General features: G+C 38.8%; 1 protein-coding gene across 1 annotated transcript in view; it reads right to left on the bottom strand.

Annotated features, from left to right (window-relative positions):
• The window catches only part of snx17 (sorting nexin 17), a 28,832-nt gene that overhangs the window by 14,136 nt on the left and 1,181 nt on the right, over positions 1 to 13,515 (bottom strand). Inside the window, exons 2-6 of the mRNA XM_044330056.1 lie at positions 10,138 to 10,212; positions 8,381 to 8,498; positions 6,611 to 6,675; positions 4,001 to 4,111; positions 1,918 to 2,008 (exon numbers count right to left, since the gene is read on the bottom strand). Coding sequence (XP_044185991.1) covers positions 1,918 to 2,008; positions 4,001 to 4,111; positions 6,611 to 6,675; positions 8,381 to 8,498; positions 10,138 to 10,212 — 460 coding nt within the window. The remainder of the gene's footprint in view (positions 1 to 1,917; positions 2,009 to 4,000; positions 4,112 to 6,610; positions 6,676 to 8,380; positions 8,499 to 10,137; positions 10,213 to 13,515) is intronic.

The raw sequence follows: 13,515 nt of genomic DNA, 5'->3' as shown, positions 1-13,515 counted from the left end.
GGGAAACTGCACAACCCCCCCCCCCCCCCCAAAAAAAACATAAAATGCAGATAAGAAGACACTATTCCTTCATTCCTTCTTGACATGTCTTTGCATATTTTACAGCATATATTGATTTACACACAGATGTCTGGGAAACTTACTGCCTGTCAGAGAGGAACTGAATTCTTCTAACCATCTAGTTATGTCAATACTCCCACCACCAGTTGTGTTTGATCCCAGGCCTGCTGCGCCAGATTTATTCTAGCAGTCGAGTCGTATTTACCACCTGGACCTTTTCTTTCATACGGCTCCGATTTTCAGATTCAAACTGTGCCAAGAATATACACAACATGGCTGCAATATTTTTCAAGCTGTGCATACTAAAAGAACGTTGTCTCTGGCAGGTAATATTACGTCCGACCCCTCTCACGTTTTATTTGAAGAATATCAGCTTTTGCATTCAAACAGAAGATTTAGAGTCCCACTGGCTCGACTGAACAGACTGCGGAACTCTTTTGTTCCTCAGTCTGTCAAACTGTTAAATCAGAGTTTGGGTTCTAAGTAGGCCTCAGTGTTCCTGTGTGGATTAAGTACTGAATGTTAAAGGGAGTGATTTAATTGATGCACTGCAGCCACTTATTCGTCTGATGTAATATATGTTGTAGTATTTGTTTTATTGTTTGGTTAAATGCTGTCTTTTGTCATTTATGCGAAACAGTGTACGTGTTGGGAAGCAAGACAAACTTCAGAAGAATATTAATGATAATAAAGTCAAATCGTATCAATATTTACAGATTCCTCCAAGTTCACCTGGCACCGTTTTCAGCCTGGAATGGATTTGGCGTGAGGAGAGGGAAGGGGGGGGGGGGGGAGCATTTGGCAGATGGACAATGAGAAAAGAGAAGAACCCCTGGGACTGAGGGGGGGGATTTGACCCAACGGGGTTGTGATGGAATGGAAATAAAAAATGATTGGAAAACTGAAATATCTCGATATGGAAAGCTTCATATCTGCATCCCTGTGGTGTTATTTGCAACACCGATTTGCAAAAACACAATTTAATGGATTACTTTATGCTGTCTTCCACCTGTGTGTTGACTTTTGAAACTTCATTTGTTAACAGTGAGTGGTCGTGGTAGCACGTGTTGTTGGAAGTAAGATAATGGCCAAATAACAGCCTAATCAGAAGTTAGCTTATGAATGCAAAGCCACTTTACAGTAGTAAGTAGAGCTTAAACCACAACAAATACTGTACATTCTCAAACTGGAAACACTGCACAACTCTCGTCACTCTTAACACTGCACAACTGTTTTGCATGAACATGCCAACAAACACACAAAACCTGGCTCTGGCTCTCACTGGGTTTCTGAGCACCTAGTAAATGAACTTTAGTCAAAGATACAGCGAGAACTCAGAAACAAGATATAGCTCTCATGATGTGCCTCAGTTCTTCTTTTTTAATTAAACTACAGTGCATCTCCAAACTGTGAGACAGATAAACTGAGCTGTTGGATTATTGCTGGAGCAGACTTTACGTAAAGCCGTAGAGATTATTAGATCATTAACAGTAAAGATATTCTTCAGAAGGGCTTGACAAAGCTTTTAATTCATACTCTTACTTTTTTTGTTTCTGCCTTTGGAATAGAATAATCTGTTCTCAAAGTTCTGCATGATTTGTGTGTCTTCTGACAGTGACCTTGACTGACTTGATAAAGTAGTCTATATTTACATTATTTTATCAAAGAGCTAAGAGTACTGCATGTTTAGTTTGCCGTGATAAACAACACTGGAACTTGAAACCCAAGGTGCCTTTTATCAGAAATGTCTGAAAATACGTTCCAATGTGAGCGGTAATTAATTACTTATCTACTTTATGGATCTTTCTAATGAAATATTTTTCTTATTCAGTGAAGGTTAGTAGTTGTTTAACTTACATGTTAAACCTCCGTCCACACCTTCGCGGACAAGGAAGAGACTGAAGTAACCCACAAGGTCGTCTGGGAGATCAAGCTTTGTGGCAACAGCCTGCGGACACATAAGAGAGAGATGGAGTTCATTCTCACAATCAAATTCCATTAATTCATTCCTTCATCTGATTTATATTTTTCAGCGAGATGTGAGAAATGAGGATAAAACTGATTGTGGACAGATAGCAGAAAAGAAACAGCCCAGTTTGAAGTGGAAAAAGGCAAATCTCGACTAAAGATTGTAATATTTAGTAGATCAAAAACTGAGATATAACTACAAACATACTTAAAAATACACTGGAAGAGTGAGATACATCATCCACCCTCCTCTCCATCTCTGTATATTATGTGACGTGTTTCAATCCCTTCAGAAAATCAATCTTACAGTCACACTAATATGATAAATTAAACTAGTCCCCAGTCCCCACAGTACTTTGTTTGGCCAATAATCCCATTCATTCATACAAAGTGTACCTTGTTCTCCTATTATACAACAAACATGAAGGCTTTTGCGAATGTTTTGAGGTGTTAAACAAGACTTATATTGACTCCTTTAAACTTGAATGAATGTGCTTTGTTTGTGCAGCTAACTTGATTAGAAACCTGAATTTCCTGATTCGGAAATTAAAAAAAAACATGAGCACAAAAACAGCCAGTAGTATCCAGTAGTTCCAGTAATATACTTTTAGTACAGAATACATGAGAAAAGCCAACTGAAGTCTGAATTTTTATTACCCGTACAAATCATTACTATTACATTTCCAAATCGAAGGACGGTCTTCTCTGGGACAACCCTGACACAAAAATCAATGTGTGCTGATTTGTGTTTAGTAGTACCATTTCTTCTTTGGCCTGTTTTTGACTCCTTTAATTAAACTGAAAAACAACAACATAGCAAAACCTCAAAAATGTGGCATTTCTAGTCACATAAATAATCAAACAAACACACATTGAGAAACCATGTTGTTATTAAGATATACTCTGCTCTAAGATCTGCTGTGGTAAACAGCGGTTAACTGTGGTTAAACTTTCAAAGCGCACTTTAAGAGCGCTTTTAACATCAACAGCTTGATTTACAGCCAAGAGCGACAAAGGACATCATGATGAAACATGGTGATGTTTACTGTGATGAGTAATTTTAGCGTGTGTGTGGTTGTGAGCTATCAGTGTTTTTTATGGTCAGTCAAGAGCAGAGGTGAAGTGGATGTACTAAAAGGTTTGGTCACAGTCACTACCTGATCTATAAAAAAAAAAAAAAAAAAAAAAAACATGTTGAAATTGGTTAAGGGTGTCTTGTTTTAATGTATTTGCAAAAAAAATGTAATTTTATTGTTCCTATAGGTCAGGGAATGCCTTTGTGATTTGACCTGTCAAAGGTTTATTCCATTTTTATGTTTGGTGCAACTTCCAAACCTTTTCTAAATGCTGTTTAGTGTCTTGTGCTTTGTTTTTTTTCCCTTCCTGATTTTTAATTTGTTAGATCGCAGAAGCCCAGACTTCAAAAAGTCCTTGGAGCGTTGTTTTAGTGAAGGGGGTCCATATAAATGTGACTTAATTTGATTTGCAACATTTACTGTCTGTAAAGCATCAGAGCTTACAGAGAAGTCTACAGCAATATTGCTTGCCTGAAGGGAGTCCCAGGTGTCTGTCAGCACTGTTATTAACAACAGAGATCGAATGCCTTTAGTTAAACAGACACAAAACGCTGCAGAGATCCATAACACACAGTAAAAACCTTTGATGATGTTAACCTTATCAAGACTTCTGGCCACTTGAGTCAACCAGCAATAGCACCAGCTGTGAACATAATTACAGTATATTGCTATACACTAAAGAGATTATTTACTATATGGATCTAATCATATACAGAGATGCATCTGTTTCTACAGACAGCTGATGAGTGGATTGAAACATTAGCCATGTTGCACTCTTGATAGCACCCTAATCACACTTCTTTTTAAACAAATGTTTAATTTATGTAGCTGTTTAATATCAATTTAAAATCACAGATCTATGTTAGGTCTTTAACCAAGGACACTCCAGCACTTACATCAAGGACATCCTCTGTCTGATCTGAGGTCAGAATGTTGACTGTAACCTTCTGACCGTTGGAGAGACAGATGTCTAGAGCGACGTCTTCTGTGGGAATCTGCTGCGTCTCCTGTGGGAATGACACAAAACACAACAGGCTCACTTTCACGATTCAAATCATGGTTAAGGCTACGTGTTTTCATTCTTGTTGCGTCTTGTGACTTTTGTTGTTGAGCAACGAGAGAAGTAGTGTAGAAAAAAAAAAAAGGGGTGGTCAGAGCGGAGGTGAACATCAAGTAGGTTAGACTTCTTTCAAAGCGGTCCAATGAATCTGATCAACTTTCAACACTGATGTCGAGAGCGGCTGTAGCATTTCAGGGGTTGAGATTGGAATCCAAGTTCATTCACCAAGTGCAAAGTGTTAATTTCAGTGACACAATTAATGCATTTTTTAATTTGAAACTGGCGGGAAAAAACACAAAATAACTAGGGGTCTTGATGAGAATTACTGCCATCCAAAAACAAAATTAAAGCTTGACTTTGTTTACTGGCAGAGACAGATAACAAGACATACTGTACATTAAGAACTGATTAAATTAAAATAAAAAGGAAAAAATATGAGAATTGTGAATTTACTGTGAATTCATTAACAAAAATAGGAGCCATATTAGCCATTAACAATTACAATTTTCATGTTCAGTCACTTGAAGTGTCGTCCCATGCAATTATTTTACTATTGCCAGCTCCTGTCATTAGTGCTGCTGTGTTTGTGCTTCTGTTCAAGCCTTAACTGAACACAAAATCGATGAATAACAGCTAAGGAAACTGAACTGCCAAAACCTATGAATATTTCAAGACTGTAAATAACAGATATTGAGCTGACAAGAAATATGAAATCTTAAACTGGATAACCCCAGCCTCATGTGTACCCAGGCAGTCTGTCACCACCTCTGCTAAATCATCTCTTATCTTCCCTGTTTCCTCAGCAGGGGGTCTCCAAGTACATCCCCGCCACTAAGGTGCGGATGAAATGACAGCACCGGGTGGTAACTCATCTCCTATTCTGCACCTGCTGTCCTCGCAGTACATAAGGCACTGGGGGGGAGGGGAGAGAGACAAACGCAGACTCTAATGAGAGAGGAAGACAGAGGAGGAGAAGCAGCATGGGTGCGACCATTGACTGTATGCGACGTGGCTGCAGACGAATGAATCTGTCCATGAAGGTTATTGGATTTACAGCCCCCCCCCTGGCAACGCAGGTCACAGCTTGAATGATGACAAATCAACCTTGCTACATGGTCTGAATAAGTCATTGACGCATCATCAGTTTGAAATTGCCTCTTCAGTCAGGTAACAACAACACACCATGAGTTTGCGTTTTTACAGCATTTTGCTTGAATTTTGTTGCTGCAGAAAAAAGCTTTTTGGCAAATTTAGAGGGATGAATCATAAAGTGGCTCACGTCTCCCTTTTTTTTTTTTTTTGACATAATGGTTCAAAAAGATCCAGCTCCCACACTCAATGCAATTATGTTGCTATATTCGGCAAAAGGTCGCTTTCTCATGAGTTTCACGTCTGATGTAATCATTTCATACATTTCTACATGCAAACCAAACCCAATGTTACACATCTAACCAACAAGTTTACAAGCCTGACTCTAACTCACTGCCAAAAGTAATTACTGAATCAGCCTTTTGGTTCAAGAAGCACGCCCTGTGTCCTAACAGGCCTATTGCTCATGTTAATGCAACAGGAAACGCTGGTCAGATTTGAAAATGATATATAAAAACTATGGCCGCCCCCTGTCAGAGACCCCTAAGTCGACTAAGAGTCTTTAAGTCAAGCAGTCTTTTTTTTTTGTCAATCAAATCTTAAATTGCAAGTGTTTAATTTGTTTATTTATTCTTCTACACTCAAGATGTATTTATTTTATGTTTAAAGAGAAACACAGTACCCTAATAAGCCTATCCTGTTGAAGACGAGAAGTTATTATTTCAAAACAGACAACTTTCAGGCCTACTGTTTTTATTTTCCATCTAAAAATAATTCCAATCTTAAATAATTTCATTTGTTACTTTATTCTTGTTTAGATTTATTTATTAGTTTTTATGTTTAAAGAGAAATAAAGAAGTAGGCCTATCTTGTTGAAGAAGAGATGGCAGTTATTTCATAGCGGGCAATGCTGTGAATTTATTTTAAACAGTTTCATTTGTTTACTCATTTACATGTTTTTAATGTTTAAAATGAAATAAAATAGGCTATAAGAGCTTGATTTAAACTGAAATACATATGTGCTGCCTGTTTCATTATTCCAACAAATCCATATGGAAGCTCAACATTAGATGTCAGCAATTCAAATAGGCTGAAATTCAAATCTTGCATCATATGCAGCTGTCTTTTATTGATTTTTAAATGCTGAAAAATATGTTCCCATGACTCTGTTGCATTTAACTGTTAATGTGGTTGAAATCATCACTGAAACTCATGCCAGTGGATTTTCTGATTGCCAGATAATCAATATATAAAAAAAAGAAAGAACAAATAGTCGAATCTTCGTATTGAACAGCCAAATCCGACTGGACTGACAAAATTCTGAGTCGGGTACAGACTTAATAAAAACACCACCAACCTGCTGTGCTTTCCTTAAGAAGCTGTTGAACATCTCGCTTGCTCCAAGCAAGGGATCCTGACGCACTGTGAAAACACAATTTGACAAAACAGTGATGAAAATTACAGAAACCAAAACAGCAACATGATAACAAAATTAGTCATACTGCATTGTGCGGTGGAATGCAAGGAGCAGCAGCAGTCAAGAAGAAAAATGTTTGGTTTAGAATCGATAAATCAGCAATTAGTTAAGGGTATTTTAGTGGATGTTATATAAACATCCTTAAACGGAGCTATTTCGTAATTCCTAATTTTCCTCTTATCATGCAATTTGACTTTGTTGCCGTGAAATGGGCTTGACCTTTCAAAACATTTATCAAGGCAATCAGCTTCACATATAAAAAATGGCGCTTCACGAACTGAAGTTAATAAATACATTAACTTGCCATCTGGCAGAAGTTAAAGTAACTATAAATTATTACAGTCTACAGTTTAATCGTAACGTAGGCCCCGGATTTGGTTAAAGACTTTCCACTTTTGTTGTCTGTTGAGGCAGTTTTCAATTGCACTGCAGTGAATTTCTGCATTATAACTTTGTATGACAATATGACAAAGTATGTGTAGTAGCCTATACACTATTGTCCTTATATAAATTCCTCAAACCGTTTGACAAAATGTCAAAGTTCTGTGAGCCATCTGAGTCAGAGCACATTGTGTTTGTGGCAGTTCATTTTCCATAACTATGTAAAAGCCATGATGTAACCAAGTGAACTCCTAGCCAAGAACACCCTGTGTGCGTATGCTCCCAGACTATGAGCAAATACACACTTGAACAACGCTTCCTTGTTCTGCTGTAACTGCCAGTGCTTGAGAGGATTAAAACAAACCCTCCGCATTGCTGCCAGTTTCACTTATTCATTTGTGTATGCAGAAAGTTCACCCTCGACCCGTTCGCAAAATGTTGGCAACATGCTACAAAACCTCCCAAAATGGGATATGAAACTCGAGTAGCGTTCTTGAACATGATATAAGACTTGGAAAAGAAACCTTTCAAAACAGTCATGAGGCATTTTACTAAAACAATAACTAGGGCTTCACTGCTGCTGTAAACAGAACAAAAACATGAATTATTCTTCAAAAACATTCATCTTTTCATTTAGAGAAAAGCTAAGTATCCATCCCTGGAGGAGGCACATCATCACGAGAGAGTCCAAACTCATAAAACTTTTACATACACATAACAGATCTGAAATCCTGAGTAATGATTTTCTTTTTTTTTTTTTTAAATCAGGTGTGTCAGCATAACTGCAGTGACTAGTGAGGCTTTGGCTGAGTGTCCCAGCTCACTCTGTGCTCAGATCATCATTTCTTTTGTGAAACTCTTCAGCTTTTATGTGGCATGAAGAAACCAGCGTATGGCTGGACTCCACTCAGACACCAAGCCAACTCATTCTTGTGATTGTTGCGGAGGAGCAAACATTTCAAGGAAATTGTGTTTATTCTGCAAAGTTACACTTTTTCAAAGACAATGTCTTTCATTTGTAGTGTTTTTTTCCCCCCCTTTCACAAAATGAAAAACAAAATCCCCCCTCACACTTAAAAAGGAAAAATAATTGTCAGGGCTGTGTGTGCTGCAATTCAGAGAAGAATAGCATCTAATTTAAACACTGACAAAAACGACTATATTGTAGCTGGAATTTCTCAAGCAGAAATGAAATGTGAAATGCAACACAAGCCATCTGTTAAAAAAAAAAAAAAAAAAAAAAAAGTCCATTCGGCATGAATAACTTACCAGCCTGCATGTATTTCTCCAGCTGTTCTCGTCTCTGTTCGACCTCAGCAGGAGTCAGTGTGAAGATCTTCTTTGGAGGGAAGGCAGGCACCACATTGCTGCCATATTCTTTCTTTATCTGTTAGTGCCAAACAGAAGATGTGAAACTAAACACAGAGGCTGCAGTGCAGCAGGCTATGCAACCTGTATTTATTATATATGTGCTCATATGATTAAACCTGTTAACTTCAGTACTGAGCAGCAGTCTCTTGAATTAAAGAGTTGTGCATTCATTTTTCTAAGAGGTATGTTCATGCAGTTTGAGATGAATCACAGGTTTATTTTAAGCCCTGTTTCAATGACTAGCTGCCGGAGTTTCCGTGCATAACACACACACAGACACATCTGGAACCCTGAATGTCTCGTCATTCCAAGTTTACTTTGTCTTCCAGCTTCTTGACTCATTTCTTCCCATTTTCTATCATCTGAAGGCTGGTAGCTTTGAACCGTGGAAGTCTTAAACTAAGCCCTCGCTGATCTAAAATCGCACATCAAAAGTGGTTTAATTTTAACCTGCTTGCTGCTGGAGGCAAAAGCGGCACGTCAGGCTCATCATTAGGAATTCACTAACACATTTTTTTCTCATTATGTAAAAAAAAAAACTCAGGTCTTGCACATATGGTACAATGAAGGAAGGCCACTGTCAGTGCTGGAGGAAGAGAGGTGATTTTCACCTCAACATACTGCCCTTTGGTATTTTTCAGTACGTCAGAGCCAGCACTGGTTATACATACAAATCAGCTCTCGTGCCCTTAGACTGTACGAGCAGATATAGAGACACATAAGAGTCGCTTGACAGAACTCTCCCTTTTGTCCCTGTGGACTTTAAACAGGATCTGGATCTAGCAGAGGTGTGGCCTCGTTACAACTCTACACAAGGGAAACGATTAACATTCAGATTTTGTCAACAGTAACTGTGTGTGTTTCGGGGTCATGCGTACACCACAGGAAGCACTTAAAGATTGGAGTGTGTCTTCCCCACACCCTGTTGCCAAGCAACGGTAAAACTGTGCGACCGGATAACACTGTCTTGAGGATAGAAATAGCAAAGTTTGGCCCTTGCTTTCTTATTTAATAATGTGTGAAAACAGGGGACAGGGCACTTGTATAAGGATGTTTCTTATGCTATGGCGTATATTTTCTAGCACAAAGAGCTCACAGGTAGTCAGCAACAATAATCCACCTCTTAAAAAACGCATCTCCCTCTTTGACAAGTAAATGAATTTCCACCAATAGCATTACAGAAAAACAATTAGATACTGAATAAATGAATTCGCTAGTAACAGCTCACACAATTAACCGTGGCTCCGTATAAAGTTTCACTGAGGCTTAAGACCAGGCAACCAGAGACTTTCCGACAACATTTCTTTTTCAGATTAAGTTCCTTTTCCCAGCAGGTGAAGTGAAAGAAAGGCCAAGAACATTCCTTCCATGTCACCCACCCCCTCCACCCTCCTCTACAATACCGCCTATTTACATGCAATGGTTTGAACTCTTGGAGGAATAAGAGCAGAAGACATCAAGTCACCGTGGCCGTGATTCAAACCGATGGAAGGCTGGCATATCGACTGTGCGACACAAAAGACGAGTGAAAGGTCACATTTGGTGGATGTTGTGGCATTTAAACAGTGTTCGGTGCACCGTGCATGCAGACCCATCACTTCTGGTCCAACTCATACTGACAGCAAATTAGTAAATAGTGATCGTTAAAGGCTTACCTGTTCATGGAGGCCGAGAAGTTGACTGTAGCGTACCCGGCAGTGCAGCACACCATTGACATGGATGTTGTAGGCCTGTGGGAGAGAAATTAAAATCTGAGGAGGAAGGCTTTAATAGTGCAGAGGGAATAAACATCAAAAGCTTATATTGATCTGCTTGAAATGCTCGTAGGTGGAACTGCAGACACGAAAATGTCAAGATAAAACACTCAAACAGATATGTATGGATAGAACTATTATTAAATGTAAAATCACAATCTTGTTTCAAATACAAGCTTGATAAAATAGTTTCCTGTCCAGACTTGATAGTAATTTTGTGGTGAACCTCTGAGAAAAAAAATACTGGTGACATCCTGTACCTTGAGCACTTCTGATTTCACTCAAAGACAGTTCAAAACAACCTCAGTCTCCTTGCATCTCATCTCATCAGTGAGCGTTTCCTCGCTCTGTTTTCATTAGTGAGATCAAACAAATGAAGTGTGAATCAAACCCTACTGACTTCCAAAGGGGGAAAACAGAACCTGCTGAACATTTTCCAATCAAAACAGCTGCTATGATTATGCAGAGGTAAATTAATACAGAGAGCAAAGCTCACATGGGGGAATCTTTAATTCTTTCTGAGACTTGTTTGTTTTGACAGGAGCTATCACTGGATACTCACCCCCCAAAAAACTACCATTTGGAATCAGCAATCACAGAAAGCAAATCTATTTTTAAGTCAGATGCCTTATTAAGTGTTGGGAATGATACTTAACCACATGAAAAACAAAGTGATACTTCAGTTATGCCCTCAGGAGAAGAAAAAATATAGTATTTTAAGCTTGCCCGAAAACAGCCTCACTTGCAGAAAAAGCACCCTTTAACTGTAAAACAATGCAATGTTTTCCACAAGGTACCACAAGTCTATTCAAAACACCAGCCAACCCTGCAATACGGGATACTGAAAGTGACTATTATTTGTTTTGTGAGCGAAAATGGCTCAAAAATACAACACAGAAACCTTATAAGTATAACACATGATTAAAATATGTCACGGCTTTGAGTAATATTTTGTTAAAAAACAGTTACTGGCTGCTGCTGATTCCTGGAAAATTTGATACAACATAAAAGGACTTTTGAAGACCACACTGTTGCATGAAACTGCACGTACCATCCACTACTACACTCTTTAGCACCCAAGAAAGTGGTTTACGATCGTGACTGAACTATTTTGTTTTTGACAATAATATTTCCTTCCTCACTGGCCCAGAAATATCAGCTTCCACCAGGCTGTGTACAGCTCTGGACATGGATGAGAGGAAGTGCGCCCTGTATGCTTGTTGAAGCGATTTCCCGTTTGGGTGTCAAGGCAGAAAGTCAGCACTGAAATCTCCTTCACCTTCTGTTTCAATGAATATTTATAGTCAACACGGTGGGTCATCTGTCAAGACTAAAAGAGTTTTGCAGAATCCTGATGGCGTCGTTGCGTGCAGTTGCGCATGCCACTGCTGACCTATACAAGCGATCGATAGGAAAACAGATAAAGTACAAACCAAAACTTCTAGAGGGAAAGAGGAAAGCTACAGAATTTGGAGGAAGGCCAACAAATGAGCAGAAAGATGTGTGCAGTATCCAGGCAGGAAGGAAGAATGAGTATGCAGAATGTGTGACTCTGTTTGACCTGACAAAATACTACCCAGTTTTTTTTTTTTGTGAATTGCAAGCAGTTCAATGAAGGGACAGTTTAACTGGGCATACTTTATGGCTCTTAACACATTAATACTGTATGCCTGCACACTGACTTCAAACCACAAATTGATTTAAATAGGTTTAAATCCCAGTTAAATCTGTATCAGGTCAACCTGACGAAGATCAGAATTGGATTACAATGCTTATTTAAACATATTTGTAGTTTAGAGTCAGTGTGCAAGTGTTATCTGTTTCACCGATGTTGTTTTCTAGTTGCACTGCACCTACATGTGATGTGCATACACTTTTTCTAATAAGAGAGTGTATCTGAACACATTTGGAAAATGTTTATTTGCTCACTACCAGATACAGGCTGATACAGGCATGCAGTTGGTCATGACCCCCATTGCATTGCAACACTAAACTGAAGCAGGTTAACTTGTTCATATCTAAGCCCTAACTTATTCCTAATCCAAAGTAAATGAGTCACCGTCATTCACTATAATGCCAAAATCTCTTTTACACACCCCCAAACAAACTGTAAAAGAGAAGAAGATAGAAGTGTACCAGACAACAGGAAGTGTGCGCACTCAAAAACAAAGATTTGTCTGTGCTTGCACTGGAATAGCACCATATTTAAAAAACTGCAGCCCTTGTTATTCTAAAAAGCCCTGTGCAAACTCGGCAGATTCTGTGCCCTGCTGGTTCCAAGGTACACAGCCCATCTCTCAGCATTATAATCAAGCAAAGTCCCTTCCTGTAGACTGGTTTACAGGAAGGGTCACAATGACAGTCACACGACTGCCAGCTGAGAGGTGAAAAGCTGTTCTTTCCCACTGCTGTACAGGCGAAAAAAAAAAAAGTGCCCAGCCAGGTAGAAAACAGCCAGAGGTGACACGTATTGACTTTAAACAGCAACAGTAAGTGTTTGCAGAACAATATGGAGGGGGAAAAACATGACAATAGATCCGTTTCAAGTTGAAAATCCCTGCACAACTTCTTCTTCTTAAAAAAAGTATGTCACTAGGTTGATTTCCAAAGATAATTCTGTACTTCTCTGTGCAGCAGGAACACTGAAGACAGACACATTCAAATATTAATAAGCTTATTCCAAGATTTTTTTTTTTCCTTCTTCTTTGGAGCACATGGAGTCAAGATGGGAAATAGTCATTCACAGGTGTGTGACATTGAGAACAGCTAGTGTGATGTCACATGGAAATCAGATGTTGCAGATGTTATTTCAAAGCATCTGGAGAGTATGAGAGAAGCTGTGTTCTTCTATATAGCATCTGACACAAAAACGGTTTTGACAACGAATATATACCTAATGTTCTAAATGGATCCAAGATTATTTGTTGTGGTGCTGTTATTCGTTATACATAGCGGACGGGAAATAAACTTGAACCCAAGCTGTTCCCTAGCAACATAATGACTTCTGTTCATGTACAGCCTCGGCATGTTAATAGACGCACATTCACACAAATGCTGTTTCTAAATCATCAAGCTACATAAAAAACAGAAGAAATTATTTGAGTTGCCAGTTCCTCTTTGGATCAGTACTGCCACACATTAGCACATATGTGTCTGCGGCTGGCGTTCACACCAAACAAACCGTCACAAAGGCTCAAAATGTTTTATATCTGTAATACTTCACTATAGATGTCCTTGACCAACCTCCATGAATCATACTCTCTGAACATTACAGTGCAT

Source organism: Thunnus albacares, chromosome 16 (genome assembly GCF_914725855.1).
Source record: "Thunnus albacares chromosome 16, fThuAlb1.1, whole genome shotgun sequence".
In the NCBI taxonomy this organism is placed as follows: Eukaryota; Metazoa; Chordata; class Actinopteri; order Scombriformes; family Scombridae; genus Thunnus; species Thunnus albacares.
This window is presented reverse-complemented; position numbering and strand designations above follow the sequence as displayed.